Source organism: Manis pentadactyla, chromosome 4, assembly GCF_030020395.1.
Source record: "Manis pentadactyla isolate mManPen7 chromosome 4, mManPen7.hap1, whole genome shotgun sequence".
In the NCBI taxonomy this organism is placed as follows: domain Eukaryota; kingdom Metazoa; phylum Chordata; class Mammalia; order Pholidota; family Manidae; genus Manis; species Manis pentadactyla.
This window is the reverse complement of record NC_080022.1, coordinates 130,376,002-130,402,567: the sequence shown is the minus strand read 5'-3', so window position 1 is coordinate 130,402,567 and position 26,566 is coordinate 130,376,002. Positions and strand designations below refer to the sequence as shown.

Sequence of the window (26,566 nt, the reverse complement as noted above, 5' to 3'; positions counted from 1 at the left end):
GCTGAGGCCAACGAATGAAACAGGTGATTGGCCAGTTATTCATCAGAAATAGTGCCTCCAGTAATAGGCCTGCTCTCTGAGGAGCCGCCTCAGCTGCCTCCAAAGGCAGGTGCTGTTCCGGTAATGAATGGCAGTCTGTACAGGTCAGACTCGGCTCTCCATGATGACCACTTGGAAGGACATTACCGGCCTTAGGAACATCAGCTTCATGCTGTATCAGTGCGTCAGGGAAGTTGGGGAGGGGTTGGGAGAGAAGGGGAAAGAAAGGAGTTGAATATGCAGCAAACAGCACAAATAACTGCCCAGAAAGGGTAAAAAAAACCAACAAGAATGTTCCACATTTCTGCATGAGGTTAGACAGATAGCTCAATTTAGATTCCTCATTAGATTCTGAGGGTGAAGGGCCTCAGTTTCTTTGGGAGGCATATGGCCAGGCTCGGGGTCAAAGCTAGGTGTTAGCATACCCTGCCTTCCGTCCATCCAAATGCCGTGGCCTCTGCGATTTGGTGTTCAGGTGAGGTCACTGCTTGGGCCAGACATCCGTAGATGAAGCAGGATGTTTGCAAGCACAGGAATATGAGGCTTCCAGTGAGCATTGCTGGTAGATTGCTAATGCACATTTGCTGGTCTCCCCAGGCTCCTCATTAGCCAGGATTGATCACAGGAATGGAGGGTGGGGCAGGCTGGGTTACAGGGCAGGTGACAAGGGCCACCAGACTCCACAGGCACTTCCCTGGGGGGCTGCAGAGGGTGCAATGGCCCTGAGTCAGGGGTGGGAGGTACCGGGCACTGGGGTTGCTCCCACTGTGTGGGCTGGGGTGGAGTCTCCGGGGCCTGCAGACCCACTAAAGGGCACTTCAGACACTCTGGGAAGAGTCAGTTCTCCTCTGTGGCTGGGCAGCCCCCTCACCTGTGCCCAGGAAGGGGGTGCTATGTCTCCCAGGAGCTAACACATTCCCACCCCCTGTGCAACCCCAGAAAAGCTCAGATCGAGGACGACCTTAGATCTCTGTTAGATGAGGACTCCAGGTCACGTGGACGAAGCAAGGAGGGTGGTGGAGAAGCACCCACAGAGTTGCCATTCTCCAGGGCTTGCTCGGCCCCCCACTTGGCACTTGCCCCTCGTTGTCTCATCAGCCTGTCTCATGCACCCTTCTATCAGCCTGAGTCTGGGTGCCCCTGTCACAGATGAGGAAATCCACTCAGGGAGGCCTAGTAACCTGCCCAAGGTCACACAGCTAGTGCACTGCCAGCCCCCATCTCCTTTGCGGGCCAGCAGGGCAACTGACTCTCACCTTCTGGGTTGTAAATGTCTCAGCAATAATCACATTGCCTTGGAAAGCCAGGACCTGCCTGCCTGTGCCTGGGATGGCTGTCATAGTGAGGGATGCGAGGACAAATGACTGCAGGTCAGGGTGCTGTGGGATGGCTGGGGGTCCTCAAGTCCATTGCATGCAGGGCACAGAGGTGCCCAGGGCCATGAAAGGGCTCATTTTCAAGAGTGGATTATATGGGCTGAGGATAGTGAAGGTGATGCAAAGCAAATGTAAAAAACAAACACCCTGATTTCAATTGAGAAACAGCAACAGTGAAGCGTTTATAGTACTAAAAGAACCTCAGGGCAAGTCCCAGCTCCTGAGAGTAATGGGGCCCAGAGAAAAAAAAGCAATTTGGGGGCTGGAGGAGGGACCTTGGGCCGTTCCCAGTTTTAATTATTGAGCCATACGGCTCACAAATAGATCCATCTATCACCATTCCCTCCCTGCCCCATTTATAACACCTAGCACAGTGCGCACAGGGCAGAGCCTCGCCAGCTCACTCCTGCTTCCCGGCTCTAGTTCCGTTCTTTCCTGTTTGCATTCTCCCAGCCCTGCTTCCTGATTTCTCATTCTCTCCCTGTGTTTCTCTGTTTCTGATGCCCTCAAGCCCTGTGTCCTGAAAGGCATGTGGAAAGGAAGGAATTCCCGGACACTCTTGGAGCTGGGCTGTGCTCTCCCACGGTCACCATGGTCTGTGGCAAGGCTGTCACCCCTGGTCTGTGCTCCGGGGTACTCGCCGAATGGAGACGGGTGTGGGCTGTTTCCTTAGCTCTGCCCCAGAGCCCTGAGTGCCTGAGCACTCACCCCAGCCCATCCCACTCCTGGCCAGAGGGGCAGGAGAATCCCTGCTCTCCCTTGCCCGCAGCCACAGTCCCCATCCCGAAGCCCACGGAGGCTGAGTTCTTGCCAGGCTCTGGGTGGCTACGGCCTTGGCCCTGTTCCCCAGCTTTCGGGAGAGGAGTCGCAGCTTTCTGCAGGCTTCGCAAACACTCTCATTACTCCTTGCTTTTTTGGCATTCGGTCTCGTGTGCTATTCCCATTAGCTCCGGCATTAAAGTCTCATTACTTAGGACATCTGTCCTCCGGACAGATTCATGGTTCCCTTAGCCAAACGTCCTCTTCTGGGAAGTATGCCTCCCACCCAGACAGTTGCCTCTTCCCTCCTCCTTGGGTGTTGCTGTGCCAGTGAGAATGGGCTTGAACCTGAGAAGGCTTGCCGGGGTGAGGAGGAGGGCTGGTCACTTTAAGTGGCACCTGAGAATGTGTTCCAGAGCCCCTCGTCCCTGTCCTTGGTAACCCTGGGAGTACTAACCCTTGCTGGCATCCCAGGAGGTTGGGCAGTGTGGGGCTGAACCCCATAATAGCAAAGAAGTTGTTGCCAGCCTGACTTTTCTCCCCAAGTCCTAGGATCAGCCTCAGACCCTGTCAGTGGAGGACTCTGGCCTCCGTCACCCTGCTCCCTGAAATGACCTCCTGAGGCCCAGCCCAAGTGGTGAATCTGCCCCAGCGCTTGTGGGAGAATCTGGATTCCGGCCTCTCTGTTGGACCGGCAGTTGTCCTGTGTGACTTTTCCCTGCATCCTGAGAAATTTGCCTGAGCTTCCCCAGTAATGATACTCTGTAGGCCTGGAAGGCTCTTTGTGCTCTCCGGAATCCCACAGCTTTTCTCCTCTCAGATAATCACCAGCCAGCTTCTTCCCCTCCTCTGAGCAGCACCGCCTTCCCCACCCTCAAGCATTTGCAAAGAGAAACTGCCCTTTAGCAGAGGATTTAGAGTTTCTGGCTCTCTTTAAAGTTGCATCATTAGAACGTCTCTTCTTGTTGCATTCAGTGTCTTGGTCCACTGTCGCTTCTTTCTCCATCTGTCCTTTTGATCCTCCTTCACTTCTGCTGTGTTCCTCTCTCTCCCCTCATTTCTCCTTCTTGAACTTGTCCTGCTGTAACTTCATTAAACTGCACCAATTTAGACTCCGCTAATACAAAATTTATCCAAATTGGACATGGGTGAAATTGTTTTACTTTCCTCTGTTTGATAAAAAGCTGTGAAGAACAGACTAATAGCTCCGACAAGACTGCGAAGATTGTGAGGGCACATAAACCAGCAGAAGGACGGATTGTTTTTAAGCAGGCTATTCTGTAGACTGTTGGCATGCCAATTACAAATCATTCTTATCTATTCAATAGGTAACTCTCCAAAGGTCACATTTTTTTTTAGCCTAGTTTGTAATCCTGCAGTGGCCCAGGAAGCAGTAAAAATGCCTTTCCTTTAAAGTGTTTTATAATTTCCATGTCTGTTTCATTGATTGGGATTAGGCTGCCCCCATTTCTGCTGAATTGGTGATGCTTAACTGTAGACGGCTTCGAATTCCCTTTTTAATTCCCTCTGGGGTCTCCCACTCATTTCCCCCCTTCTTGTTTTCTTTTCTTTTCTATTTTCCTGAGTTTTTAGAATCTGGAAACTCACTGTTTTTCGCTTTGGTAATTCTGTTATGGATCATGCTACAGCCCCAGGGCTCACCTCATTCCCTCTTGCCACACGGTATGACCAGCTTGGTTAGTAACTTGGAGCAGACTTAGGACAACTTGCCCCATCTCCGGGGCATAAGAAGATGGTGATCTTTGTTTCTGCTCCTTCTGTTCTTTCTCATCACATTGCATCACTCTCCCCAGCGTCCCTGTCCCCAGCACTACTGTTTGGATTGAGGAGACGGCATCATGCCGACTGTAGGACATGACAGGATGTGCTTAGCATCTGGCCCTCATAGAAAAGGATGTTGATCTCTCTCCCTTTGCCTGCTAATGCGGCTCTCCAGGGATATCCATCAAAGCCCTCTTTCTCTCACTTTTGGAGGTTGTCACCCATCTTTCCCTGCCTTAGAGCATTTCCTGGGAGCTAATCCCTACTTGCATCACTTTCTCTCCTCATGACCTTGGGTGAGTCCCTTGGCTGCCTTCTGGTCTGTTAGCCCAGATGTGGGATGGGGCTCTCACATTATGGGTGTATGCTCTTGGCTGGTCCATTCTGGTCTTAGCTCGCCCGGAACGATAAGGAAAACAAGAGTCTACATCTCTACTATCAAATGCAGCAGCCCTGCCCTGGGGTATGGGAAAAAATGGGTTTTCCTTACACACTCCATTCAGATAAGAATGCTGTTTGCAGATGGCCTCCTGTGGATGCTTGTTTGTAGTGTCTTAAACTCAGTCAGTCTGTTGGTTGAAAGGGACTTATGAGGTATTTGGGGGCCTCCCTCTGGGCTCCAGATCCCCTTCATCTGGGGCACATACATCTGGAGCTGGGCTCCCTGCCCCATACCTGCAGGCAGTCCATTCTGTCCTTAGGGTGCAGTTCAGTTAATTCTTATGGGGAACCAACACTGGCTTCCCTGGCATGAGACCTGGTCTCTGGAGTAACCCAGAGGGAATGTATACTTCTTTTGTAAGACAACAAGTCTTCTCTTTGAAGATGGCAGTCAAGGCCCACTCCAGTCGCCGTCTCTCTCAGATAAACATCCCTAGCAATTCTTTTCCTCACTGGACATGGTTTCAAGTCTTTGCGCCTGTGTGCAGGTTGTCCACATAGATATGGGGTTCTACATCTATAGCAAAACCTAGGTGACATTGCTGAGAGCACCCTGTGGGTCTCAGTCATTCCAACTCAGTGTATTATTTTTGGCAAATTGGTTGGTCTCTAGTCCCAGGCACCAATGCATCTCCTCCACCATGATGTCAAAGGGACAAGCTTATATGCCGGTTGTGTTCACCCCTGTGTTCTAGTGCCTAGAGCAGTGCCTGGCACAAAGTAGGTGCTCAGTAAATATGTCTGAATGAACGACTGACTTAATTAAATTGGGGAGGATTTGGGGTAATCTGTTTTTTGTGTACCCCACCCTTCTGCTGGTGGCACTGATATGAAGGTACTTAAGCTTGGAAATGACAACAATGTTTAGAATTTTTGTAAAGAAGGAAGGAAGGAAGGAAAAAAGAAAAGGAAGAAAGAAAAAGGGAGGTAGGAAGAATGAAGAAAAAAGATAATGGAGACCATTGTTGCCTGGGCCAGTTGATCCCTTTGCCTGTTAACAACCTAAATGGGTCCTGACTTTGTGTTTGCTCATGGTGTAAATCCCTCTGCTTGTCAGTGAGACTTTATCTAGAAGCTTCCTTGCATGCTGTTGGAAGCACAATTTGTGATGGCCTTGCAGAAAGGGACAGACAGACACTCAGTTTGCTTATGGCTTGCAAAGTCCAGGTTCAGGGCTCTGTGAAACCTGGTATGTGACCAGAAGCATTCCCATCCTTAGGTTTGAGTGGCCAATATCGGATGTGGGTGGTCCCTTTCTGGATGACCCTTCGACAGCCATGCTGTGTGGCTTAGTTACCAAACCAGGAATGTTGCCATCTGGCATTCTGAAGTTAGTCTTCTGAGACTTCCCCTCTTCTACCTGTACATTTATTGTGTTCCTATAGGCTGAGCCTGTGTAGACACTGGGAAGCTGTATTTGGATTTATTTGTTAATCCAATTATTCTATATATGTTATATTATATATAGAATATTAATTATATGTATTCTCTATATATTCTCTCTCTCTCTCTCTCTATATATATATATATATATAGACTATTAATCCAATTATTATTATATAGTGCTTGCCAGGTGCCATGTTCTGGTCTAAGTGCTCTACAAATATTAACTCATTTAATCTCTGTAATAATACTAAGAGTAGACATTATTTTTGGCCTTATCATTTTGGCCTTATTTTTTCCATAAGGAAACAACCACAGGACACTTAAGTAGTGAGCTAGCAATACTGATAAACCAAGTGGCTGGCATTCCGACTCCAGGATCCCCCATGAGGCTATACCACCTTCGTTTTGCTGCATCTATAGATGTAGGTCTGTGCCCATAGCAGATCAAGAAAATGACACTAAGAGTAATGACCATAACAGCAGCAGGTACGTGGTACATTTATTAACCTATCTGTTACCTGGCTGCCCAAGTGGCCTGGCTGACAAATCTCAGTTACATTTTTGTCTTCCCAATTCCAAATGGTAGCTACACTCAACACATCCAGGTCTTTAATTCATTCTTAAACAATCCAGATATTTCTGAAAAGTCTAGAATTGTGTGGACACTACCAAATTACCTAGGCTTGGGTGAATTTTCATGTGAGATTCATGAGTCAAGGAATGGGATGTGCAGAGATGATGCTATTGCAGATGAATTGGGGCCCCAGAGGACACACATCTACTGTCTACCTAGCTCATGGCTGGTCATTGAGCCATCAGCCCAGGACCAGGCGCTCATGGGGTGGAGCGATTGCCCTGCTTGCCTGAAAAGCAAAGCAGGCAGGCTGAGTCTTAACTCATTGAGTCCGGCGAGGTCTTTGGCCGTGATGAATTCCAATTGTGCCGGGAACAACTCGGACCTGCAGAACAGCTCAGTGCAGATGCACACATTGTTACCACGACAAAGGAGATCGCTACATCCATTTGGAGCCTCTCTGTGTGGGGATAGCAGGCTTGGGCACACACAAAGCCAGCAGCTGTGTTTTTGAAAGTGGACTATGAGAGGACCAGGAATAAGGAGAAGTAAATTAAGCCATTCTCCTTGGTCCATGTTTATTAAAAGTATATTCATTTCAGTTGTCCATAGTGCATATTTCAGAGAATAAAAGCACCCCAACTGCCCACTGAATAAGCCTGAGGATGGGGTTAAAGAGGTGTCAGCGTCATGTAAAACTCAGTTTTCTGGGACCCAAATAACCAGCAAACTTTATCTAACTGGAATAGAATGTGTATAGTCTATTTTTAGGAAAAATATATAAAAAGCAACTATCAAGAGATTTTCTTAAAGAAGAAAACACTTCTATCGGTTGCCCTGCAGTTTTTATATGAATAGCTCCATTTCCTAGATTGTCACATTTTACTTATTTTCTCTGTGAAGGGAACTAAAGATAAGACTGGTGGTCCTCTCCTGGAAGAAGCTTGCATTCCTCAAAGAAAAAAAATTATATTCAGTATACTCTACTTAATTAGTCAGGAATGCTTTTAGAAAATTCTTCAGGATCGAGTGTTCTCATTAGTCCTTAGGAATAAGAACGTTAACCAGAATAGCTTATTCATGAAATAGTTCATCTCGTTGGCCTTTTATGGTACCTATCCGACAGCCTAAATTTCTTCCTACTCCTCCTGAAAAGAGGAAGGGCATGATTTGGGATCTAAACTATACAGCTTGCCTTGATGTTGCCACAGAAGAACATACTGGATACTAGCTGAACTTATTTTCTCCCGTCCAAGGCACTGATATGGCTCAAAAATCTAGAGACGTGGCAGAGTCAGAAGGGTGGTTTCTATTTGTTCCACTTCAGTGGGCAGTCATATTCACGGTGTCCACATGGAGAGCATATTAATTGAGATCATGACCTACCAGATGAACTAAGAGTTCCCAGGTTACACACTTAATTTGGGGGGACCCAAGTTTTACTCTCAGCTCAATGAATGAAGACTGAATGAGTGTTCATTTGGCACTCTTTCGTCACATTTGTTTTCAGAGTTGGAAGCTCCATGAAGCCCAGGGATGGCTGCATAGAAGGCAAGGGCCTTGAAGAACAGAGAGCTCTGCTTTCTCCACTGTGGACTCATGCAGAGCAAAGGTCTAGTGAAATGTATTGGTGTTTGATGCAGAATTTCATTGGACAGAAAGGTTGCCTGCTAAAACAATGTGAAAACTTTCAAAGCTGTTGATGGCGGTGACTCACTAAGGTGAAAAGAACTGGGCAGTTGAGCAGCAGATGAGTTCTGTCTGCATGGATTTTTCCACTAAAAATTGAACACTTTCTAAAATCTTGTGTTCAGAGACCATTGCATGGTCATAGTAGGTGGAAAAAAAATGCGATTAAGTGGATGGAGTATTGGAAGTATGGATAGATGGGTGGATGGATGAGTAGATAAATCAGTGATATAAAGTCAGGCTGTGTAGTTTAATTTACCTATGTCGAAATCTTGATTTACCATTTACTAGTTGTTTGACCTTGGGCAAGATATCTAACATCTCAGAGTCTTAGTATGCTCATCAGTAGAATGCAGTTACAGATAGCATCTATTGTATAAGGTCATTTTTCAAGATTATATAATATAATACATGTAAGAGTTTAGCCTAGTATCTGACACATTGTAATTGCTCAGTAAATGATAGCGTTTAATTTCTCAAGCAGCCAAGTCTGAAGCAAAGTTATGAATAAGGGTTTGTTTACTTTTCTATTGTTAAAGGGAATCATTTGCCATTTTAAGAAAGATTTCATGTCTTGAATGCTAATCTGAATGGTGACTGGGCTTGGTCCCTGGTGTCCAGATAACTTGACACTTAGGGAAATTCGAACATGCTTTCATTTCTTGGGACCGCTGATGACATTAACCATGGTTTTAAGCAAATAAATAATCGCTCTTGGCCTGAATCACTCATTTACTAATTGTTTCTCCATGCCCAAATACTACCTGGCATTTGCTAAATTAGCAGACCCAGCTGGAGAAACCAGGACAGATTCAAGCTGGCGACGTGAGACGTGTGTATGAGGCAGTCCCAGCGAGCAGGACATGCAGACTCAAGTCCCATGCCCCGAGTTTACATTTCTGTTTGTCATGTTTCAGTGATTTTAATGAGTCCTGGAATCCTCGGAGCCTGTTTCCTGTTAACATTTTGGATAATAGTAACTGCCAAGGTCACAGAGCATCACATCTATGAAATGAATAAAGGGAAACCTCACTGAAGTGGAGTTGGGAGGCTAGAAGTGGGAGCCATACTCCTGCATGTCAATTACAGGAAGAACTGTCAATTACCCCAACAGGAAAGGATGTTGATTGCATCTCCAAGAAATCCACTACCCTTGCAGCTCTGCCAGTGAGAAACTCCTGCTTTTCTCGGATGGACTTACATTTAAAACAACCCCTCCCAACTTTGTTCTTTTTCTCCATAAAATAGCACAGTTTGTGGGACTTAGACTTGGTTTGACCGTAGCTTGCATGTCCTGAATTGCAGGTCTCTGCTACTCCCGGATAAACCCATTTTTGCTGTTACAGTAACTGACAGTTTTATTTGTAAGGTGAACGTACAGATAAGGCAAGCGAAACACACTTAGAAATTGTTTAGTGCCATCCAGACGTGGGATGGTATCTCAATTACGAGATGGTTAATATACAAACAGCAAGTGCTGAAGAACACTGAAGTTTGCTGGCCTGAATGATCAGAAAGACTGTTTTCTCTGTTCAGATTTGCTGCCCAATTAATTTACTCTCCCTGTAAAAGCCGAGGAATTCGTGTGCCAGAGGGATCAGTGAACCAAGGCTCATTCAGACAAACAGCATTCTTTTGTTTTATGTATCAAGATAGTAAAGTGGCACCGGGGGAAGGGGAGTTTGGAATGAGCAAGACAATTAGCAGGATTCTTCAGTTTCTTAAATTTGACACATCTGTGCTTGGTATGGGGTGGGAGGTTGCAGGTGGGGCAGCGTTTACCTGGGAATCTGTCCTCACCTGCCCATTTCTGCCTCTCTCCCTGATGCTCTTTCCCTTTGAATGGCTCTTTCTGACCCTCTCGTCCCATCTTTCGCCTTTTGAATCACTTTCTTTCTCTGAATTTCTCTGTTTCTCATTTCCCTTTTGCCCCTTCTAGTTCCTTGATTCTGTGCTCCTGGTTCTGCGTCCCCTCTCCCTTTGTCTGTCTCGTCCCTGCCTCTCTCTGGCTCTGAGTCTCTGGCTCTGAGTCTCTGACTCCCATTCTCCTTTCCATCTGTTTGGTTCCATTTCTGTCCATCTCTCTCCACCTGTTTCCTTTCCCTCTCTTTCTCTCTGTCTCCCCTTGTCCCTCTGTCACTGTCGTCTGTCTCCCTCTCTCCTTTCCTTCGAAGTGTCTGCTTGCCTCTCACAACCGAAAGCTGCTATCTGCTCTTTTACAAAATCCGATTCCCCGTTCCTCAGTGACCAATTTTCTTTCCTACGGTGAGAAAGTAGCTCAAGCCTTAACCCATTTCCTCTGGCGGATCCAAATTAATTAGGTGAGACCGGGATCACACATTTCAGAATTAGAATAATATTTACCAAGCACCCTGGAGAGAAGGGGTTGGAGGACAGAGAGGACCAGGAGGGAGGTCACCGGGGAGCGGGGGGAGGGGAGGGTGAGGTCAGGGCTGGGGTAGCTGGCAGAGGGGATTGCGCCTAAGGGCGCTGCCTGGGAGTTAGGGCCACCTGTTTGGTTACCAGAGGGCACTGGGAAAGGACGGACCTTGAAGAATGGTGTTCAAGAGTGAGGGAAGCCCCCAGGGCGGGAGCCCAGGGCCTGGCCCCCGCTACAGTGCTCCTGAGACCACATGCCGTGGGGTCTCTGGCCCCAGAGAGCCTGTCTCTCCAGAAGCAGCTTTCTGGCAGGTCTCTTCCCTTCAGCTGTGCTGCCCAGCTCAGCCCAGCCCAGCCCATTGGGCATCTACAGAGGATTCTCTCCAGGAGGAGACAGCCCGAATGTAACCCAGTTCAGACTTGTTTGCCAGCAGCCCCCAGTCCTAAGCACCCACAGTGTCCATTGAGCCTGACGGTCTTCAAAGGTGTCTTCCCATCACGCTGCAGTACCCAGAGCCTCGTCCTGCCGGGCTTCTCAGGAGATGGGCACCAAGAGTCTCCCCACCCTAGAGGAGGTGAGCTTGTTTGAAAATCTCTCCTGTGCTGCATCGTCCTTGGTTGATGAGCCCCAGAGCGAATCCACTCTGCGGTCGCCATTTCACATAATCCCGTGATGCTGTGACACTGGGCTGAATGACCTGCCAAGGCTGGGACAGGGACACACTTCATCCCTTCCCTGTTTATACAGTACAGCCGACAGGGTGCCAACCCCGGGGATGCAGGGATCTCCCACACAGAGAAGCCCCCTCCTTCAGGATATCAGTGTCCTTAGCCCCGCTGTGTCCTGAGCTCAGCACAGAGCCCCATCTTGGTACAGGCTGCTCGATAAGACTTCCGGGAACTCAACTGCCTTGAGCCTTAATCAAAAGATCCAGAGACTCCCACCATCTAGTTCAGTGTAGATATAAACCAGGGTTTCTCAGTCTTGCCACTATTGATATTTGGGGCCAGATAATTTTTTGGTGTGGGTTGGCCTGAGTATTGTAGGATGTTTATGGCCACCCTGGCTTCGACCTGCCAGATGTTGGTAGCACTTTCCTGCCCAGTTGTGACTGCCTAAGATGTCTCTGGACATTGCCCTATGTCTTCTGGGGGACAGAAGCACTGTGGGGAACCACTGGTAATAGATTCCATCTCAGCCTGTCGAAAGCCATGGACTCATACACAAGACTCCATTCTCCTTCATAGGCACTAGAGAGGTAGGAGTCTTAATAGGAACTTGGGAGGCAGGAAAAAGAAAGAAAAATAACATGTACTTTTTTTTTCTCATAATAGCTTATTGAGATGTAATTCACCTACCACAAAATTGTGTACAATTCAGTGATTTTTGTACATTCACAGAGTTGCCCAACTATGACTGCTATCTAATTTTAGAACGTTTTTCATCTCCCCAAAAGGAAATCCCAGACCCATTAGCCATCATTCTCCATTTTTCTCTCCTAGTAACTACAAGTCTATTTTCTGTCTCTATGGATCTGCCTAATCTGGACGTTTTATATGGAGAGTCATACAACATGTGGTCTTCTGTGACTTGGCTTCTTTTACTTAGCATGATGTTTTCAAGGTTCATTCATTCATGTTGTAGCATGGATCACTACTTATTTGCCTTTTAAGGCTGAATAATAATCCACTGTGTGAACGTACCACATTTTGTTTATCCATCAAGCTGATGGACACTTGAAATGTTTCCACCTCTTGGCTATTATTAATAATGCTGCTATGAACCTTCATATGTAAGTTTTGTGTGGACATACATTTTCATTTCTGTTGGGTGTATACCTAGGAGTAGAATTGCTAGGTGATGCAACTCTATATTTAACATTTTGAGGAGCTACTCAAATGTTTACCAAAGGGACCGAACCATTTTATATTCCTACCAGCAGTGCACAAAGGCTCCAATTTCTCCACATCCTTGCCAGTATTTGGTATTATCTGTCTTTTTGGTAATAGTTATCTTAGTGTGTGCAAAGGGGAATCTCCTTCTGGTTTTGATTTGCATTTCCCTGATGATTAATGATTTGAGCTACTTTCTGGGCATACTTTTTTTGGAGAAAGGCCAATTTATATCCTTTAGACACTTTTAAATTGAGTTTATTTTTATTTATTTTTTAAATTGAGTTTATTTTTAATTGTTGACTTGTAAGAATTCTTTACATATTCTGGATACAAATCTTATCAAAAATGTGATTTACAAATGTGTTTTCTTATACTGTGGGTTTCAGTTTCTTCATGGTATCCTCTGATGCAGAAAAGTTTTTAATTTTGATGAAGTTCAACTTTTCTTTTGTTACTTGTGCCATTATTGTCATATCTAAGACCCCATTGACATACCCAAGGTCACAAAGGTTTACTTCTATATTTTCTTCTAAGAGTTTATAGCTTTAACTCTAGTATTTAGGTTGATGATCCATTTTTGACTTACCTTTTTATACAGAGTGTGAATTAAGGGTCCAACTTCATTCTTTTGCATGTGGATATCTAGTTGTTCCACCATCATTTGTTGAAGAAACTTGTTGTTCCACCATCATTTGTTGAATGGTCTTGGTATCCTTATAAAAAATTAATTGACTCATAGACGGCATGTGTTTCTTTCTAAGATCTCAGTTCTATTCCGCTGGTCTTTATTTCTGTTATAGCGTTTAGCTTACTATTTTACCATGGGAACATGGTAGGGCAATGTTTCTGATAACCCGAGGGATGAAGGGATCAAGCTAAGTTGCATGGATGTGTGGTTCAAAGAAATATATCACTGTAGATTTAGAAGGGATCTTAGAAATCATGTTAGTTTTAACCCTTCGTTTTGCTGATAGGAAAAAAGGTTACATTTTTATTTTAGAGGTTAACAGATCTGCCCCAAGCTGCACGGCTCATAGTGGCAGAGCTGGGATGAGAACTCACATTTCTTGACCTTCTAGGGCATTTCTTCCTTCTTATTCCCAGGCCCTGAATCTCAGGTCTCTGGCCCAGACCCCAGGTCTGCCTGAACTTCCTTTACCAGATGAATGAGTTTTTGTGCCCTCACTCAAGATTGGGTCCACTGGGTGAGTGGCAGTAGTGGCATGGGTCTGTTCCTTCCTTTACAGCCGGAGAGAAAAGGAAGCCTGTTCGGGGAAAGCATTTGGAAAATCAGAAATTGCTATATAAATGCCACTAAATGATAAGATTGTCAGCTTGATGCTCTTCTAGGAAGGTTCAGCATGTCAGGGGCGGCATAATGGAAGGAAACCATTCACTCTCAGACACGTTTTTAAACTGCTGTGGTTGTCATTTGCCAAGGGGGCAGAGTGCCCGGAGCTGGAATCCCAGTGCAAATGAAGCCATGAGCTGGGCTGGGCTGGCTGGCAGGGGCCTGGAGGCATGGTGCCTTGCCTACATATCAGGGACACCCTGAGCAGGTGGAAGAGTCCTCTCCTGGCTTGTGCAGAACAGGGATGCCCTCAGACCTGGGGACCTGGCCCTAGAATCACAGTATCCAGAGGGTGGTCCCCTGTGGCTTTTGAGTGCCCCAGCTTCCCTACAGAGGGAGTCCTGTTTGTACCCAGGTGGGAGGCGGTTGTCCTTAAATTGTGAGCCCCTTGATGGCGGGAGCTGTGTCCTGTTTACCTCTGTTTCTGTAGTGACTAATGAATGCTGGGTCCCCAACCAAACAATGCATGTTTGGTTGCTGAAGCTGCTCTCTGGAGAAGCTGGGGCCCTTGCTGATAGGTCAGGCCTCTCCAGCAACTGCAGCATCCCTGTGCATCTCTCTCTTCTTGTATGTTTCCCTCTCTGTGTTTGTAATTGCTCCCTCTTATAAGCTCCAGTTAGTTCACTATCTCCACCATCTATGTGGTCAGATAGTTATCTTTTTATCTGTACATCCTGTCCTGTCCTGTTCCTGTTCTTTGCAGCTAAATCACACCTGTCTGATGGTGGGAGCTGGGCTTTGTGCTCATTGAGTCATCAGTGTAGAAGACATGATACTCAATGTGTGTTCTTCCATGGGGTGGTTGGTCCCCCTGATATTAGTAACCTGCTGTTGGAGTTGAGGCCAGCCCTCAAAATACCAATGTCAGCCCCTCACTGTGGTGCCTTTTGGCTGGCTTGCTGCAGTAGATACCTGCCTGGCACAGCAGGGTCTTTGGGGAGCCAGTATTTTGAAAGGGCTTGGAGTTTGTTGATGTCAAATGAATTAAAGAAAGGAACCATGATAACTGCCTTTTAGTGTGCACACCCCAGGTAAGGCAGCCTCTGCCCTGCGTTTCCACCAAGCCCAGCCCCAGGTGACGCTGTGACTATCCAGAACGAAGTGCTGTGTGTCTGTCCCTTCCTGTCACTCCATGTGTCAAGGGGCTGTGAAAGAAGGCCAGCTCCCTTTGTGGTTATGAACATCTGCTCAGTGAATCTCACTGTGTGATCTCCTCCTTGTTTAGGGCTCTGGCTGACATCTTAAGACAACAGGGACCAATCCCCATAGCACACTGTGAAAGAGAAACTATCTCGGCTATCGATACCTCTCCCAAAGAGAACACACCGGTCAGATCGTCCTCCACAAACCACTACACCCCCATGCGCACAGCCAAGCAGACTCCAGGTAAGTGAGAGCCAACTGCATTGTCTTTGCTGAGGCTGGTGAGAGGTTTCAGTGATATTTCTGCCACAATGGGGCAGATTGTGAAGCGCCTTGCTGTGAGCAACTCTGGTAGGCAGTCTGGCTTGTGAAAGAGACTGGGGACTGTCCCCCTGGGAGGGGTTGGCATGTAGAGACTGCCACCATGGAGTGTCCAGGCTGAAGGAGAGCTGATGATTTAGGATATATGTGACTCAATGAGTGACTGGCATATTCTCTTACCTGAAAGGGAGCTTGCCCATGTGTGAGATGGTTTTGGCTGCCTAGCATGCTGGATATGTGACAAGAAATTGCTGCAGTCAGTTATAGGGACCACTCACCATCAGGATCTCAGAAAGCACCTCTCGAGGGTAGAGATTATGTTTATATCATGGAGTGGCCCTTTCCTGTGCTCTGTAGATTGCCTGGATATGTCATGAGTTGCCATGCAATGGCAGTATACCTTCTACTCTTTTATTAGTCATCACTATAACCCTATGAAGGAAACTAAGCAGGATCATCTGGATCCATAAATGAAGCTCAGTGAAATTTAGTGGCTTGGACAAGGTCACTAAGATGGTAATAATAATAAAACATCTGTAATTACAGTAATATAACCTCACATTTATTGGGATCTTGCTCTTTGGCAAGTGTTACACTGAGCATTTTACATGTATTTTCTTATTCTTCACAGAAACCTTAAAAGTACTTATATGGGCCCCATTTATGAGGAACAGAAAGGGTCAGTAATTTTCCCAAGGATATAAGGTTGGTAAGAAAGAAAGCCAGGATTCAAACCAAGGCATATAGATAACAACCATCTGGACTAGAAAACCCTAATATCCTAATCCAGTTGGGGACATGAATGTGAATTATCTGAGTGGACTGTGTCCTTACAAGTGCAGCTGGGGAAGTCATTTCTCATTGTAAGCATTACCAGACAGCCTAATACTGACCCCAGTTTCTGTCACAGCTTAGATGCTTGGATCTGAAATCCTCACATTCATCACCCTGTAGCTTTTCAAAGGATGGGCCAGACGGTCTAAACTAAATCTGCAATAAGGATAGGCAACCACTAGGTGGCAGTAGGTTCACTGAAAATTCAAAATACAGCTGAGATCAAATGTATTTTCCATTTCATTCTTGAATTTTATTAAATTTATTAAATCAGAATCACATACTTGTCTTTAAGGTAATAGAGTTAAATCTTTTGAGAATCTGATAAAAGCTCTTTTGAAGATATACATATTTGTAAATATACATATTCAGCCAACATTTTAGAAATAATATAAGGGGATTCATAGGCCCCTCCAAAGTTAGAAATACCCGCTATAAAACTAAAGATGGGAGATATGCCTTTGCAAAAAGTCTAAGATGCATTTTGAGCCTTAGTAGCACAGATGCTTAAAACGTAATCATATAGAAGGAATCTTGGCAAAAACATCTGGACCAGTGTTTATCTACCTAGCTGCACATTTGAATCCTGTAGGAGCCCTTAAAAATGCAGATGCCTGAGCTCCACAAATTCACCAGAAGTTCTACGGATACTGCTGGTATCAGTATTGTACAAATCTCCCTAAAGTGATTCTAATATGCAGACAGGCTAAAGAACCACTGGTCCAAAGTAATTCCTTCATTTTATGACAGAGGACACTGAAAGGCTAGGCCAGTGGTTCTCAGACTTGGCTGCACATTGGAATCACATGGGGAGCTTTAAAAATGAAGGATACTTGGGTCTCCAGAGATTTTGATTAATTGATATGGGGGTGTAACCCGAGCATGAAGAGGGTGGGGGATTGTTGAGAGATTCCCAGGTGATTCTAATAGAGAGCAAAGTTTGAGAGTCACCTGGCTACAGAAATTGCACAAAGGTGCCATTCTAACAAATCCTAATTTTCATTGGTTACTGTTTATCCTAACCTTGGCATTATGCCAGCTTTGAGCCGGGTATTTTTGTTTCTCTGAAGACTCATCCTTTGAAGTCAGGCTTCTCCAGGACCCTGTCTAGAGTCTGGATCTTGAAGTCACTCTGTTATGCAAAGCACCTGTGGGGAGTTCACGTTTGCCTCAATCTGCTCTGATTTCCTCTAATTCACAAACCAGCTAATTCCCAGTCACTGTGTCCAGACTGATTAAGTGGACAGTCTTGATTAGCCCTTAAATGTCTTTCACTGGGCAAGAAGATTTGTCATTTCTTCTGGTTTCTGTATACATCCTCTCCTCTGGTAATCTGAGAAGGAAAGCTTATAGTTACGTGATTCACTTCTGTGTTTGGAGAAGTCCCACCCTGTATTTCTCAAATTGGAACTCTTCACTTTGCTTTTAGAGATTGGAATTGTTTCCCTGGCTTCTAACACCTTCTCAATGGTGACACTTAAATTTAAAAGCAATTTCATAACCCGCAGCATCTACAGCTTATAGTGGACACAACTGCTCTTCCAAATAGCTGCTATCCTTTGCCACAGAACATTGCAATTTGAGCAGAAGTTTAAATAGAACTTTTCATAAGTGTTCAAAGTGCATATTCACTCTTATTTGCCATGCATCAAGTCAACCACCTATCATGAGAGGATGGTGGCAAGACTTTTTTTAGGGAGATCTTAAGGAAGATATCCAGAAATACAGGAGGCATCAGAACATATGAGTAATTTTGCTACTCAAAATGCTGTCCACAGACCAGCTGCATTAGCATCACCAGGGAGTTTGTGAGAGATGTAGAATCTCAGGCTCCATCTTACCTGCTGAAGGAGAACTTGCCTTTTAATGAACACAGTTAGCAAGTAAAGTTTGAGAAGCGCTGTAAAAGCATGGGCTCTGAATCCCCCCATTTTCTGGCCCTGTTTACTTGCTCTGTGTGTGACCATGGCAAGTTCTTTGCCTTTCTGAGTTTCCTCTGTGGCCTTGAGGCTAATAAGTAGTACTGCTGTCTGGAGCTTTTTAAGGGTGTAATGACATAAGCCAAGTAGGGCACTTAAAACAGGTCCTGACGCATGGCAGATGCTCAGTATTAGCTATGACTGAGCTGTGGAAGTATATCCACAACCCATTGTAAACAAACAAACAAAAAATCATGGAAAAAGGCATTTATGTTTTTAGACCAGGTGGGGTCCATAGGGTTGTGTCCAAGATGAAAGTCCCTGGGTCTGAGACTTCCTGTGCTGGTTTGTAGGGCTTTGTAGGGCTCTGTCAGGATTTTGGACACCAAAGGCACACACTTGTTTGCGTTAGAAAGTGAAGTGATGGTCATACCCTAATACTAATAAGAACAAGGATACCATGAGCAGCACAAGTGCCATTTATTGAGTACCTACTATGTGCTGGGAGCTCTGTTAGACACTTACTTATAAGAGAGAGTGGATCCTGTAACATTTCTTAGGCATAGGTAGTCCTGTTTCCACATTAGCAGAAAATTCCTCTTATTTTCTCTAAGAGCCTGCCTTGCCAGTGGGTTTCAGTCCTGGACAAGTGCACTATGGATTCAGTGAGACCAAAGAAATGACAGTAGACGTTCTTGTGGTGAAAGGGTTATACCCAACTTTATCCCCATGGTGGCAGGTCAGTCACTAGAATCCTGTCCACTCAGAGCGAGTCTGCATGCAGCAAGCTGGTCTCTGCGTCTGGGCTTCTCTACCCCTGCAGCCGTCTCAGTCTCTGTCCTTGGTGCTGCCACCACTCCAGCCTCTGCTCTGCTCTCCTGCAGCCTTGCAGACGTGCCACCATGTCTCCCAGAGCACTAGGTGGAGCTTTTATATAGAGTCAATAACAACGTATTGCCCGCACGTGTGTAGTGAGCTAACCGACTGGGGCCAGGTGAGAATCCTGGCCACAGGAACTTTATCCACAGAGTCTTTGATCCTAACTCTCCCAGAAAGCCCTCTCTAACTCTAAAGGGAGATTCATAGCAGACAGTTAATTTGAACATAGAAAAATCAGTGAAATCCAGTTCCATCCCCCTCCCCTCAAATCAGGCCTCTGGTAGACCATTGCTGCTCAGCATGTGGTCCACGACCAGCAGCGACCAAGTCTCTTGGGAGCTTGTTAGAAATGCAGAATCTTGGGCTTCCCCAGACCTACTGAATCAGGATCTGTGTCTTACCAAGATCGTCAGGTGATTTGCACACACATGAAAGCTGAACAAGAGCCTTTGAGCACAGCCCTGGCCACATGCTGGAATCATGCAGATGATTCTGAAAATGCTGATGTCTGGCCCTTACCACCAAGATTGGTGTTTAATTGGTCTTGGGTAGAAGCTGGGCATGGGCCTTCTTCAAAAACATCCTGCATGGTTCCATTGTTTAGCCAACTTTGAGAACCAGAGCTGAGAGGGAGACGGCCATCTGGAGAGCTGCAGAGCTTGGTTCACATCAGTACAAGATTGGGCCTGGCTGGCTGAGGTGGGTGGTCTGCAGGGACACGTCCTCTCCACGGCAGGTGGGGCAGAAGGGTGTGAGGACAGTCTGCAGCTGTGAATGGGGACACCTGGGCAGCAGCAGGCACAAGCAGAAATAACAGAATTAATTAGAAGGCCAAGTAGAGCCAGCATCAGGAAATGTACCACATATGGGGTGTGGGTTCCCTGAACCCAGATCTCAGAGGCTTGGGGAGTTTGCTTGGTCTCCGGGGATGGGCAGAAATGGGGACCTGACATGTTTGTTTGCCTGGCCTGCTTTACTCCTAAAGAGCCTGTCTTTGGCAACTGGGGGAGAGTGGGAGCCTGTCTTTCACAGTAGCAATAACGTCATGTGTTGGGCTTCCAAAGCTTTGATATCCAACTACCCATTATCAAGAGTGACATCAGCTGGAGGAAATAAATATTTATGCTCCAGCTACACACCACTGTGAGTTGTATAAACCAACAGTCCGTCATCCTGCCTCTTGTCAAAGCTGTACGCTTTAATGGCAGACTAAGGGGGCCAAGGGGCGTGACTCTTTAGGCTTCATGGAGACCAACAGTGAAGGCAGGACAGCGGGCAGGGGGCACTTTGTCAGGCCTGGGTGGCTTGGCAGCTGCATGCTCCTCTCACCGCGGCTCCTCTTACCTTCTGTGTGACACCCTTTCCCCCTAGACAGCCTACCCCTCCTCTTGTCATGTGTGTTCTTGCCTTGGGGTATTTTCGCCCTCGGTTTTATGAAACTTTCCAGCACCAGATGTGTGCTGTGAGGTTCGATGCTCAGATGGCAGCACCTTTCTTAACCTCATCTGCTCCTGTCCCCTGCTTTATTTTCTCCCGAGTCCTCACACCATCTAGCATAGTATATTCATTGGCTTATTGGCTTATTGCCTATACTCCTATCCAAACAGAAGTGCCGTGTTAGAGTTCTGTCTTTTTACTCACCATGGCATCCCAGGACCAAGAACATTGCCAGGAAGGTCATAGTTGCTCAGTGACTGTTTGTGCACAGAATGAATGAATGACAATATGGTCCCTTCATAGGATGGAGGCAGGAGCCAGGGCATAGGTATTGGTTAGGTGGCTACATTCCAAAGAGCTTCCATAAAGGTTGTGTGTCCTTCTCCTGCCCTCTATGGAAATTAGTACAGGGGGTCACTTTGACAGCCCAGCAGGCTTGTCATCTGGTGGTGAGTTGACTCAGAGGCCTGATTCCCAGTGCCCCGGCTTCTCACCCAGCCTCATGACCTCTCTCCTCCTGACTGGACCTGACTCGGGACTCCACGGCTCAGTACAGCCAGAGGCTGGGAGCTTCACATCCCTGGCTGGGCTCGGAGAGATGGGACCCAGGGGTCCTGCCCATTCTGCTCACTGTGGCAAAAAGGCTCCTTTCCAGAGTTCTTGGAAGCCCAGGAAACTCAGAGTCCCTGTTCCCAGGGAGAGAGTTAGGGTTGCAGGTGAAGCCAGATGATGGGGGCCTTACACCTGAATGCTGAGAAACCTCTGGTCAACCTCAGCCCCTGACAGGAAGTGGGATTTTTCTTTTCGCAATCATCCCCAGGGGATCAGGACCGACTGTTTTTGAGGAGGCTGAGATGATAGCTTTGTGACATTTCAGAGCTCCAAGGGGATGGTGAGATCATCTGGCTCAACCCATACTTGGTCTGTGTGGAAACTGAGGCACATGGGGATTACTTAGGTGAGAGGTGGCAGGGCCAGGCCTCAGCATCCAGGCTCCAGTGCTGGAGTGGAAGGTGTGATGTGTGCAGCTAGGCAGGCCTGGGTGTGAGTCCTGCTTCCCCACTCACCAGCTCTAGAACCCAAGCTCTGGTGCTTGCATTCCAAGTCTGTAAAGTGCATAACTAGCCATTGAAAGAGCTGGATGATGTGAACCATGTATCTGAAGGGCTTGGCACTGGCTTGGCCTAGAGTTTATGCTCAGTGACCTTCATTCTCACCATCATCGTGACTGTCCTTTCTGGTGTCAGCTGCATCCTCTCTCTGTCCCCACCTCTTCTTTTCTCCTTTTCTTTCTTCCTGCTGACTCCCGATGCTTGCCTCTGCCTGCAGTCCTTTCCATGGTTCCCTGATTATGTTGGTCCATCTCTCACCTTGGGGATCTTCAGCAGTGACTGATTCTCAGCTCTTCTGTTAAAACATGTGCTAACATAGCCTACCCTGCTTCTGCGTCTTCACCGCGAGTGCTTTCTTGGCCATCCCGTCACTCGCAAGTTTTCTCTTGGCAACAGTTTCATTACAGACCTGTACCTCTTGTTTCAGCAGCCTCCCAGCCCTGGCACTGACCTTTCTTAACTGCAGTCTCATTACTCTTTGCCCATATGTTGGATTACCTCTCCCCCAGGGATGACCTGTGGTAGACCAAAAGCTGACCCCAGCAGCCACAGGAGAAAGCCACTCTTTGACTAGTGTCTCCTTGCAGGGTCTGAAAAGCCCAGAAAGTTCACTGAGTCAAGCCTTGTGGTAGAGAAAAGGTGTCACTAATCCTTGATAACAGGAGTAACATTAGTTGGTGCTTAAAATATAGTTAATGTGAAGTACCAGCACAATTATACGTGCTTTACCCACATTATGTCATTTAGTCAGCACAACCCTATGAGCTAGTATCATAGTTTCCCCCATGTTACAGATGAGAAAATTGAGGATAGAAAATTGATTGGAGACCTTGCCCATACCACATACATTGGTGAGAGGATTCCAACCCCAGCCTGGGCTTCAGGCACTGTGCCACGCAGCCTCTCTTCTGTTACTGGTTTCCTATACTTCACTTCATGTTAAACGTAGACAGTAGGATAGCATTCATCTCAGCTTCACAAACAGTCTGCTATCACACTTAATCCGAGCTTCAGGCACGGGTGCATTTGCCCATTGAAGCATCTAAAACTGATTTTTGTCTCATGTTTTTTAAAGATTGGGTAAATGGGCTAAAATACATGATATATCACTCTGTCTTCTCAAATAGTTCGCACTGAGCTTATCATATACCCAGTGTTGTCCTGGTCCTGGGGGGTCCCTGACTGGAGCGCCTTTCAGCCTCCAGCCTCTGAAGAAATATTGACCAGCATGCAGCCATCCTCGCAAGGACAATGCAGTGGGTGGGTGCAAAGCAGAGAGTGGGAAACCCGAAGCTCCACAGAGGCTGGGATGCTTGCAGGCCATAAAGGCTGTCCAGGAGTTCAGCAGGCTGCAGAGGGCAGGCAGTGGGGTGTACAAATGGTGCAGGCAGCCTGACAAAATCATAAGGGTGATAAATTAAATCTGGAACATTCTGTGAGAGGAATGCTCGACTCTCAGGCGCTCTGCTGTGCATGTGGGTGGGTCCCCTCCATATGGCAGAGCTCTGGGTTCTTAGGCTCAGCTTTTCTGGTTTGATGTTATCTCCTTTCTCGGGTCCGGGCAGTCAGCTAACTCCTTGTACTGGTCTCGGCATATCTGCTCCCCTTTCTTAGAGCTTTAATCTAGACTGAGCAAGCAGACCACCAAGCCTTTTAAGCTTATGCAGTAAATAAGAGTGCATAGGCCACCTTTCTTATTTTGGAAAGACCCATTCTTTCACATCGATTTTGTTCAACCCTTTATTTTCCTTCCTTGCTTCCTTTGGAGTTTGGGGGACATTTCAGTTGAGTGATTTCTGGACAGTGAGACCTTCACATGGTCCATTTCAGAGCCACTCCTCATTTGCATTCTTGCTTTCACTCACTTCCTTGTGATATAGGATCCTTTCTCTGAAATTCCATCACCTGATCCATTCATACCTTTAACCAAGAATTAAAGGCAATTTAGGTCGGGTTGAAAGCACAGACTACGGAGCCAGCCTGGTGTGAATCCAGACGCTGCCTTGATTTCCCCATCTGTGAAATGGGGCTAATAATGCTGTCTCCTACTGAGTGCTGTTGTAGAGATGATGTGAGCTTTAATGTGAAGCCATCAGAGCCACATCAGACAGGGGAAAATGTGATTTTAAGTCTGACTCTCTCAAATGTTTGGAACTGGGCCACATGTAGCTCTTGAGTGTTTGCAATGTGCTTCAGAGAGAAGATTTCAAGGAGTTGATATGAAAAAAAGTATAAAATACCTCTGTAATTTTTTATATTCATTACATATTGGAATGATAATATTTTGGAAATATTGGGTGAAATGGAATCTATTATAATTAATTTCACCTGTTTCTCACTTTTTTAAAATGTGACTAAAAAGTGTAAAATTCATGTGTCTGTGTATTTTACTGTAAAAAACTCGTATCTGTGATTCATATCATTACATCGGACAGAGCTGATTTAAGTGTTAGTGGTATGGAATGTCTGCTTGAGAGGTGGCCTTTGAGTTTGTCCCTGACTGACGAGAAGGAGCCAGTCATGGGGAGATGTGGAGAGATATTCTGGGCGGTGGGAATAGAGAGTGCAAAGGTCCTGGGGAGGACGCAAACCTGGCATGGTTAAGGATCAAAAAGCAGACATGGGTGTCGAGTGTGGTGAACAAAGGAGCAGGTGTGTGTGATGGGGGCAGGGGTAGACACAGGCCAGTCATGTGGGGTCTTGGAGGCCACAGTAAGGAGTGTGGCTTTAAATGTGATCTGATTTCTGTTTTAATAAGATTACCCAGGTTGCCAAGTAGTAGAAATGGGCCCCACTGCGAGGCAGGCTAACATTTCTTATCGCAAGGTGGGTTGATGAGAGACTTTCTCTGACTTCTCTTTCCACCAGAAGATACCCTCCCTCCCATAAGGGGGCAAGGCAATGCAAGGGCAAGACCCTGGGGGTCTCAGAATCAGATGAATCAAGTCCACATGCCCCCTAAGCTTGGATGTGCCCACAGACCTCAGGCCAGGCCTCTCCAGCAGGAGTTGACAGACTTTTTCTGGAAAGGACCAGAGTCTAATGTGTTTCAGGTTCTGTGGCCATAAAGTCTCTATTGCCTCTGCTCAGGGATGCCATTTTAAGGCAAAAGAAAGCACAGCAATACAGCTACATTCCCATCAAATGGCATTTACAGTTACAGGTGGTGGGCAGGATTTGGCTCGTGGGCTCTCATTAGTCAACCCCTGCTCTGACTCGCTCTCGAAAAGCCACAGCTGCCTTCCATGTGGCATTTGCGTCCATGTAATGTGGGAATAGGATCACATCCCTCCCAAGGATACTGTAGGGGAGTCAGCGGCTAACAGAGCCACGAGCCCAGGAGATGCTCTGTAAATGTCAGGTCCTGTTTCCCCTCTTCCCTTTTCTGCAACTCTGGCCAGGGCATTGCTCGATCATGATTTTAAGGCTGGTTGAACAGCCTCAAGGAGGGTCGATGAATTAACCACATTATAGCCCAGACCAGGGTCCTCTACAGCCTTGACCTTCTCGGTGGCTTTCTCTGTCGCCTGGGTGGTGATGGAATGAGCGTGCTTATTACATTTCCAAGGGACGCATGCATAAGAGGGATGGGTGGTGACACACTCAGGGTTCAGAAGGTCTCCATGGGTGTAGACAACTGAAGGTTACATTGAAAAAGCCCCTTCTGCTGTACTAGACTCACTCTTCCACTTTTATCTCAGATCCCATTAATTTCAGACACCTTGCCCCCTTAATCTGCATCCCTTCCCCTCCTCTATGACCTCTGTTTGTTCAGCCTGTTAATGCACTCTGCTCCCCACCTTTACACAGAAGGACAAGCCTTCCTTCCCTTTCACACCACTCCCACCCTTCTCTCCCTGACAGCAGAACTTTGCACAACCGTTGTGTCCTCCTGCTGCCTCCACTTCCCCTCTTCCCACCTGCCCCTCTGCCGTCAGCACCCTGGCTCCCATCCCCACTACTCCAGGAACTGGCGACCTCCTTCACACGGACCCCTGTGGGGGTTCAGACAGCATGCTTCCGCTTGGCCCTTCAGCCAGAGTGGAACTTCCATTCTTCCAACCCCCACCGACTCTGCAGCCCTGGCCACTGAACCCATGCAGTTCCTGGGAGGCAGACCCTCTGCGCCTTCTCAGGCTCCCCACTCATGCTCTGCTCTTTGCTTCATCTGGAATATTCTCTTTTAGTCCATTGCCTCAGCTTCACCTCTTCCTCCTTACCTGCCGGGTCGCAAGTTAGCTCTCTTCCCCTGGGGTGTGTTACCTGACTCTCTGGCTGGGTTAGCCCCTCCCCTGGGCACCTGTGGGACCCTGGGCTCCCCATCACTTCAGGGGGTCAGTGGAGTGGGTGAGGAGTGCTGGCAACAGTTGGAACCCAGCTCCACCTCTTCCTAACCGTGGGGCCTTGACCAATTTACGTGACCTCTGTGTGCCTCAGTTTCCTGGACTGTCGACTGGGATAAGAATCTCTTTTCTGTGTGTTATAGTGAGTATTAAATAAGTTAATAACCTCTATGCTGTTTGTCTCCCTAAGGCATACCTGGCTTCAGCTCAGCTCACCCTTTAGTCCCCAGTGCCCAGCCTAGGGCCTGGCACACATGAACCAGGAAGTGCATGGTGCATTAAAAATCCCCTAAGTCAAGTTCCATGTCAGGAACTGCAGGTCACATGGGGGAGTCGTGGGGGCGTGGCTGACATTCTTTTGGTGTGAATAAACGGCACACTGGTTGGTAGCTCTGGAAACAGCTGCGTTTAGGCTGCACTGAAAGAACCTCGAATCCGGATCCAGGATGCTGACACGCCTGCTCTTCCCCGGCTAGCCTACTAACCCTGGGAAGCCTGAGAACCCTGTTCTTTAACTGATATTAACAACACTGGTGTTTGGTAAAGTGCTTTCCATGCATTGACTTACTTAAATCTTGTAGAAGCCCTGTGAAGCAGTCACCATTATCACGCCCACTTTCAAGATGAGGAAACTGAGGCTTGGGGGCTTCAGAATCCTCTCCAAGGTCACACAACTGAGAGGGGGCCAGGCTGGGCTCCGAATTCAGGCAGTCAAACCACAGTCAAACCACTGCCCTGAGGTCAAACTGACCAGAGGCACAGATAGGGTGCCAGGAGTCCCCTGAAACTATGTGAAGTCTGTCCTATGGCCCAGTGGGCCTGTGCCAGCTCCTGATTGCCACACCCATGGACTTAGTCTTGTGTGGAAGATGCCAGAAGCGGCCAGTGTTTGCTCAGCCTAAGGAG

At 47.0% G+C, this 26,566-nt stretch overlaps 1 protein-coding gene across 3 annotated transcripts in view; it reads left to right on the top strand.

Moving 5' to 3' along the window:
* Window positions 1–26,566, top strand: part of SHISA6 (shisa family member 6) — a 268,919-nt gene that overhangs the window by 7,210 nt on the left and 235,143 nt on the right. For all 3 annotated transcript variants that reach the window (XM_057500858.1, XM_057500857.1, XM_057500856.1), the window contains exon 2: window positions 14,898–15,058. In XM_057500858.1, coding sequence (XP_057356841.1) covers window positions 14,898–15,058 — 161 coding nt within the window. The remainder of the gene's footprint in view (window positions 1–14,897; window positions 15,059–26,566) is intronic.